The sequence below is a fragment of the Terrapene carolina genome, unplaced genomic scaffold (genome assembly GCF_002925995.2).
Source record: "Terrapene carolina triunguis isolate 2854851 unplaced genomic scaffold, T_m_triunguis-2.0 Scaffold58, whole genome shotgun sequence".
NCBI lineage: Eukaryota > Metazoa > Chordata > Testudines > Emydidae > Terrapene > Terrapene triunguis.
Genome location: NW_020664409.1, coordinates 100,627,299 through 100,635,784, shown reverse-complemented (window position 1 = coordinate 100,635,784; position 8,486 = coordinate 100,627,299). Strand labels below are relative to the sequence as shown.

General features: G+C 40.3%; 1 protein-coding gene across 1 annotated transcript in view; it reads left to right on the top strand.

The window, feature by feature from the left end:
- The window catches only part of ZFAT (zinc finger and AT-hook domain containing), a 125,518-nt gene extending 117,807 nt beyond the window's left edge, over window positions 1–7,711 (top strand). Inside the window, exon 16 of the mRNA XM_026646675.2 lies at window positions 6,376–7,711. Within this exon, the coding sequence (XP_026502460.1) occupies window positions 6,376–6,615 (240 nt within the window). The 3' untranslated portion in view covers window positions 6,616–7,711. The remainder of the gene's footprint in view (window positions 1–6,375) is intronic.
- Window positions 7,712–8,486: the final 775 nt, after the last annotated feature.

Sequence of the window (8,486 nt, the reverse complement as noted above, 5' to 3'; positions counted from 1 at the left end):
CCTCGCTCCTCCCCCCTCCCTCCTGCCCGGGGCAATCAGCTGGCTTGCCGCGTTCGGGAGGCAGGGGAGGGAGAGGAAGCCTGCGCACCAAATCCTCGCTCCTTCCCCCTCCCTCCTGCTTCCAAAACGCTGCAAGCCAGCTGATTGCTGTGGGCAGGAGGGCGGCGGGAGGAGCGAGGACTCGGGCACACCTCCACTCCCTCCCCGCCTCCTGCTGGCGGCAATCGCTGGCTTGCGGCGTTTTGGAGGCAGGAGGGATGGGGGAGGAGCGAGGACTCGGCGCACCTCCCCCCTCCCTCCTCTACTCGGCAATCAGCTGGCTTGCGGCATTTAGAAGGGAGGGGAGGGAGGGGGGAGGAGCCAGGATGCAGCGAGCAAAGTAAAGGGGGAGGAGGTGGGGGGGAGAAGAGGCGGGTCAAGGGTGAGGGCTTGGGGGAAGGAGTGGGCAGGCTGAAGGTTGAACCCCCCGCCTCTGGTGTTTGCAGAGTAGGGGAAGCTGCCCTGGAACCTAACCCCCCTATTTACATTAATTTTTATGGGTAAATTGGATTCGTTTAACATCATTTCACTTAAAGTCGCATTTTTCAGGAACATAACTACAACGTTAAGTGAGGAGTTACTGAACTAAATCTAAATTGGACAAAATGCTTAGCTGTTTTGTAACTTAGCATGGCAAACACTTGATTTTTAGTGTAAATGTATTCCCTTATCATATCATTAGCTAAGCACTATACATGCTACAGTATTTCCATAGGATTGGCTTGTCCTACAAGTTGGATTTTTTTAACGAGCATAAGAAAATATTGGCTTTTCAATCATTTCCCCTTTTATTTTGTTTTCCTCCATCTTCTCATTTCCTAGCCACTTCAGGCTCCAGTAAAGTCCTACTGTGGCAACAGCAGCCTGTTTCAAAGTGCCAGAAGTACTAATGCAAAGCAAAGATTATGTATCAGTTTGAAGAAAACCACAGCATAGAATTTTATACTGTAACTTGTCTTCAGAAATGGGCACCTGATGATATTAGTATGGCCGTCATGTCTAAAACTACTGCACATTAAGGGTCTATGCTTCAAAGAATCACCTGCAGCACAGAGGCTCAGAGCCCTGGTCAGTCGACTTGGACTCATGGGGCTCAGGCAGCAAGGTTAAAAATAGCAGCCAAGACGTTCCCGCTCAGGCTGGAACCAGGGCTGTGAAACATGGCGAGGGTTGAGGGTCTCAGAGCCCAGGTTCCAGCCTGAGCAGGAATGTGTACACTGCAGTTTTTAGCAGTCAGTTGACTTGGGCTCAGGGACTTGGTGCCATAGGTTTTTCTTTGCAGTGTAGACATATCTTTAATTTCATCTACACACTTTGGGCTTAATTCAACCCTGGCACCAGCATAACTGAGAGTGCATTATTTCCAATGGTGGAAAGCCCACCAAGAGGGGAGTTGTAGAAAACCTCTGCTCTGAGGCATGGAGCAGGCAGGCACTCCCTCATAAGTGGGCAGAGCTAGCTGTGGAGGGATTTTGGCCAGGGCTTGTACATTCCCCACGTATCCTCTGCCGGCAAGGTTCCTGTGGATCCCTGGCCACATATATCAAGACTGGTCTTACCTGGTGCAATCCCTAGGGATGATGGCAATGCAAACAGCACCTGACCTTCTCAGAAGGGAATCTACCTGTGGATGCAGCAGCCCCTGCTGGCACACAGGGTGTGTAAGCTGCATTCTCTCCGCACCATGAGGGGTTAATCCAAGCACCTAATTTCTAAAGAAACTTCTTTTTACATGTCCATTGTATTTAAACGTGAAGATGGCTCTTCCCCTCCTCCCATCATTGTCGGAGTTCTAGGGGATTCTCCCTCCCCCTTTAAAATCACAAAATTCAAAAAGTAAATGTTGCACCCCTGTTTTTCTCAAAAGATTAGATTGTGTGTCAATTATGCCTTACTTATTATTATTATTATTATTTTATTTTATTAATCAGGTTCACATGATCAAACCCTAGAGTTGGTTTTATTCATCTTTTTCAATGTGTATTCTGTTTAAGATATTTTTTTTTAATTCAAATTATTTTGCTTGACCCATTTTAAAAGCGCATGGAACAAAACAAGGAGATTGTATGCCAGGAATCAACCACGGACTGGCCACTCTTATTATTCTGGTGCCATTTGCAGTTCAAGGATGGATATATATTCTTTTCTTTTACTTGTTTGTAGTTTCTTGTATATTTTTTTATTGCGGTGTCTTGAGACTTATTTAAGTGGCTGTGTGCATAATATTTTGTCTATTTCACCCAGTGTTAGGTCTGGAATTAATTAGTTCAGTCTGCTTAAACATGCTCCTCTCCCTTAAATTGAGGGGTTCTGATCGAAAGCCCACCGAAGTCAATAGAAAGACTCCCATTGACCGCTGTAGGCTTTGGATCAGGTCTTTAGATGTTGAGCACCCACAAGTCCTGCTGACTTCAGTGAAAGCTTTTGGATGATCATTACTTCTTCAGGTCAGGCCCTCTCATCAGAAGAAGACAATGTTACTGTTTGGTTGTTAGCATTTCCTTTCCACCTTCTTTAGTGGTGGGGCTTTCATGTCTATTATTAAATAGCTTTTTTACTCAAATTAAAGCAAAAATAGACTTTCTTGCTGTATGATTGCCTAGTGTTAGAGGCTGTTATTTCTTTAATCATCAGCTATCCATACTTGTATGTTATTTATAGGTACATACAAACAGTTTTTTAGATATTTGCACTTAGAGTCAAATCCTGGTCCTATTGAAGCTATTGGGAGTTTTGCCTTTGAGATTGGGACTTAGTCCATAAAACATATCTGTGCAGGTACTGAATTGATTTAATATGCCAGCAGGGCATATCGTCAAATTCCTGTTGCCATTCTTTAAGGAATAATAAAGGACCAGATGCCTTTCAGCTGCCTCTCAAACAGAAAAGACGTCATGGTTGGTAGCCTTGGAAAAAATGGAGATGCCAATAAAAAGAATTGAAAGTGGCATCTCCATTCATTTTGATGGTAGCAGCCCCACTGTCTCTCCCATTTGAGGGATGTAAATTAACAATTTGAGAAGATTATACCCTGTGGAACAATCTGATAGGGACCAAGTAGAATGCCTGTAAACACTGAGTTGATTTGAAATGTAAATACCCCAAGTAACACAGCAATTTGTCAAACTAAAAGGATTACCGATAGAGATACCAAAAGTGAGGAACACAAGAATAAGGGCATTAAGTCATCTTTACTCTGTATGCCCAGGGCAATAAAAACACACCAATAAAGGCAGGTGGGGTGGTTAATTTAACTTTCTTTATGCGCCATTTTCATTTCCAAAGAATATAATTGAATAAGTATTAGATTGCTGCCATTGAATTGAATGAGATTTTGTGTTCTTTTCATTTTCACGTCAACTGTGCTTTATTTATGTACACACACAAGACTATGTTAAAAATTATGTCTGGGTTTTGATTTAGGATGACTAAAACAAGGCAATCCAAACTTCCATTCAGATTGCATTATGCTTGCTTGCAGCTGTCAATGAATGTAATGCCACTCCCCTGAGCTGAGCCACATTTTGTTAAAAGATTGTGTGTGCTGCAATAACAAAGCACAAGTTAGAGTGAACTAGAGTCCTTTTCTAAATACTACTTGTGTCAAGCATTGCTGTTTGTATGCAGGTTTCACAGCCAGATGTGGGATTTTAATTGCCCTGCAAATTCAACTCTGTCTGAATCCTCTAGTGATTAGAGGTTTGTCTGGCCTTTATATTTTTGAATAGTGCATTTTGTGTGGAGCCCTTCCTTTCATACTGGATCAGCTACTGAAGCAATTAGTCTCATGAGAGGAGGTGGTGATCATGTGAATGGAGATTTCTCTCTGGATTCACTTCTCTTCAAAATTTAAGCATTCATCATCTTTTTTTTTTTTTTTAAAGTCAACCTTTTCTGTTTGTATAGATATCCTTCCAAACATAAACCAAAGTGGTGCTGAATGTAGATGAACAATGGTGTGCATATTTTTGAAAGTGGACTTGGCCTTCTACCTTTCAAAAATTTAGGCCAAGATTTTCAGTAGTGACCAGTGCCTCTGTCCTGAGACACCTTAAATAGGCCTGATTTTCAGACAGCAGGTGCAGAGCCTTTAAACATGTTTCAAGCGGGGCATGCAAAATCACTTCCCAAACTTTAAAATTTTGGCCTTAGCTCTCAGTTTCAACTATTTTAGAGCTGATTGTTTTTGCAGTAACACTCAGCTACTCTGGTAATGTGAGCAGAACCTGGGTACAGTAGAAGCACTTCTCTGCATCCCCAACTCTGCAGTCCAACCCAACTTGTCGTCCTTACTCAGGCGAAACTTCAACTGAACTCGTAGAACCAAATTCTGCTCTGTTACCTTGTGCTATTCCATTAAGGTAAATGACAATAGCAAGAATTTTCAGGAGTTAAATCCTTTACCAGATGGAGCCCATGTATTCCCACTAGTGTATCACAGACATACAGACAGTGGGCGCCCTCTGGATAATTTAACACCTGAACTTCCTTGTTATTGTTTGACCAAGGGCTTTGTGTAGCCTGCTGAATTGAGTGCAAGTTTAAAGGGGTGTGAATTCAAGTCCTAAGGGATTGTGGGTCTCTATAAATTGTCTGACCAAAAGGATTTAATATGGAATAAAAAGTTAAAGGAAAAGTCAGTGTATAAAGACAAGGATGAATAGTTAGAAAAACCATCAAATTAGAAAAGATTGTCAAGAAAACATGGTGAATGTAGAGCTTCTTCTATCCTTGCCAACCTCTGCCCCCAGGACTCAAACACATGCTTCAAATCTTCATTGTAGAGTTTTTTCCCCCCAACTAGTGGGGATAAGAGTATTGACCATCAAATGTTTCCTTGAACTTGATTGTTTCATTTCTATTACACGGTTATCGAAGTGTTATATATTAGAGTTGGAAAAAACGTATTGGGTCACCACCTCTCTGCTAATTTAAATAACAAGCCCTTTTTCTAATCTGCTTAATTTTGTAGAAGACATGCTTTATACCTGGCTGACCCCTTTCTTTTTCTAAGTTGCCGCTATTTTGTATATGTTCAATGTTACCATCAGATACGGGGCCAGACTCTATCCTCAGAGAAAGAAGAGTCTCCTGACTTTGTGCTATAGTACACAATGGGATACAAGAAAATGACAATGTATCAATCATTTGTTATCGCCTCTTTTATTATGCTTTGTGTATTTGCCTGAAATGCTGTGGACTTTTGCTCTCTATCCCGGGATCTAGCTGAGCTAGCATTATTCCCATTTTTCCATGTTCTTGTTATAAGTAGGGGATTTATTGATATAGTTGGAGATATGAGACTAGCATTCATTGTAGAGTGAATATCACTTGGTATAAATTCTGTCAGTTACATTTTTCCAGTGTGAAATAAATCATTATTTATCTTGGGGGGAGGGGAATCATTTCACAAAACATTTGTTCAGGTTAAATGAAACCGAAAAAAAACTCTGTCTCCTTTTAAAAAAAAAAAAAAAAAAATCTAAATTAATTACATGGAGCAGCAGACTTGTCATTTATGATCCTGCTTACAAATGAAACTGTCCTCTTTATTGAGCACAGCAGTATTCTCTAGAGAACGTTTTAAAAAAAACTGCACTTTTCCTTTATACAGAAAACCAACAGTTCCATCCTCTTGCTCCCCCGGTGCTCGCTTTTTTTTTTTTTTTTTTTTTAATTGTTACTATTTGAGAGATTATGCTTGTGGTAAATGACTGAAGCATCATAACATTTTTACTTTCAACTGTGGACTGGAGAACTGTGTTCAGGACTGCAGATGAGCTCTGCATGTTGTATGGATCTGGTGGTGAATGAAGACCTGTTCTTTAAATTCATGTGCAGTTACTGATGTGATTTTGTGACTGACTCCCAAACAGAGCTGGTTGAAGTACTCTGAATTTTTATTTGTCGACGAATTTTTTGTCAAAATGTTGACAAGAAAGAGTGAGCTTTTGCAAAAATGTTAAATTTTGAACATTTCTAGTCCCGAGCATTTTGTGTGTAATATTGTACAGGCTATTCTGATGCATGGCATAGATAGAGCATTATGGGACAGATCCTTATTTAAATTATGCCACTGGAAATCATGAATAACTCCAATGACTTCAATGGAATTATTCCAGATTTACATGTAAATGTATAACTTAAAGAAGTGTGATAAATTCATGTAGTCAAAGGTACTTACTATAAATTTACAGTATACATCTGACAGATGCTTTCAAGAAATACCTGTTTGGTTTCTAGCATTGTTCACCTAATACACGGGCTTTGATCACCACAGAACCATTTTATTTATTTAAAAGCTGGAGCTTGTATAAACTCTTTATTCCCTTTTAGATGAAAGAAGAGGAGCAATCAGCCAATCACACTGTAATGATTCAAGAGACTTTGCAACAGGCATCAGTGGAGCTGGCTGAACAGCATCACCTGGTAGTCTCATCAGATGAAGTGGAAGGAATTGAGACCGTGACGGTATACACGCAGGGTGGAGAGGCCTCTGAGTTCATCGTTTATGTGCAGGAAGCTATGCAGCCCGTAGAAGAACAGACAGTGGAACAATCTGTTCAGGAAATCTAGAAAAAATATTTGTAGGCAATGGCTACCCAATACTGCTGAGTTTTCGATGACGACTTAAGGAAGGATACAAGCTGGGTGCTAGCAAAACTTTCAACTGCTCCCTAGTCCTCTGGTTTTTGATCAGGCTGCCGGCATTTTGCCAATAGGTAACACATGCTGTACATTGAGCCTCATATAGGCTGCTGGAAAATGCTCATGTTTTTATACTTTCAAGAGGAAATATTCTGACATTTCTAAAAATGTATCTAAATTATAACCTGCAAATCCTCAGAAATCTAGTTGGTGAGTTCAAAGCCATTTACCCTCAGGGTAACAAAACAATATCTATGTCATCCTGCTACAAAAGGTAAGCCAGAATGCACAAGAAAAGTGGGCTGATGGAGACTTTGGATAGCTTCCTAGGAAAACTTCCACGTTTGGGTTTTTTAATTTGATACCTGCCTTTAGTTTCATATGCACTTCAAGAAGATTGTACACCTGAACTCAGCCACATGGATTTAGAGGTCGTTCCACCCTTTTGCTGGGATTTTTTCAGCACCTTTATCTTTCGAGGCTGTTCTTTTCCCCACTCATGTTTACTCAGCTATGAATTGTCAAAGAAAGAAGTGCATTACGTGTACAGTAATGTTCCTATTCTAGATCCTAGATGTGAAATTACAACATACAAGCCTGTGAACCTGCAGACATTTCCACGTGTTTAACTTTATTCAGGTGAGTAGTCCCCTTCAAGTCAATGGCACTACTCACATGCATAAAGCTAACCATCTTCTCGCATGTTTGCAGAATCAGGGCCTAAATAGCCTTAAAAAAACTCGGTACACACATGAAAAGCAGTTGTCTGAATTGTTGTCCCTGCTGAATTAGTGCAGATTGGGTGTAATGATTTTTTTCAGCCACAAATTGGGATTTTTCTTTTCCTCCTTGAACCTGGTGCATTGTTTCAAGGAATGAAAATTATACTGTCTTTCAAAGCAACAGTACTCAAATGAGAAATACAAAAACGGTTTGCATGGTTTGGATTCTGTAACGTTCTAGATGACTTTAATCCCCCTGCTGTGCTGTGCCTTCCCTTAGGTACGGCTGAGGGGGGGGGGGGCACAGCAACAAGGTAGAGCTGTGGCACCTGTAATAATTCTGCGCCATGTCTGATGGCAGGATACCACGTAATTATGGAACTGTATAAAAAGGCATTAAAGGGGCATAATACATTCTGAAATGTTGGTGAAATGGGAAAATAAACCACTCCCATCTTCCAAATATACTAGAAATAAAACTGCTAACAAAATTAGACTCCAGTCTTATAAATATGTAGGCGCATGCTTCACCTTACATATGAATACTCTCACTAAAGTAAATGGGACTACTCATATGTAATGCATATGCTTACGTGTTTGTAGGATTGTGGCCCTGAAAATCAAATTGAAAGCCGTGAGCTGTAATCAGAAGGATGTCACAGACTGACACTGGTATATGCATGTGAGATGATGCTTTGGTACTGTGAGGTACTGCCAGAAATATACATTAATTCTGGATGGCAGTGAACTGGTTATGATTTAAATACTTGGATAATAACTATCAGCATCTCCTTGAATAATGACTGTCAAGTACCATGCAGTGAACCCAAACCCGTGTGTCAACTCAATGAAACATTGTTTTGTTTTAAATGGTTGAATACCCTGTATATGCCATAAAAGATTTTTGTTAATATGTATTAAAATAGACATGTTTGTAAATATACTGCTATGATGGTGTAAAAGAACTTGTACAAAAAATATGAAGTGTATACTGAAAGAGTTTAAAGATTCTTAGTCACTGCCTGTACATAGCTTCAGATTTTCATCTTGGGCCTTGCAGTTATTTCTGATAAAATG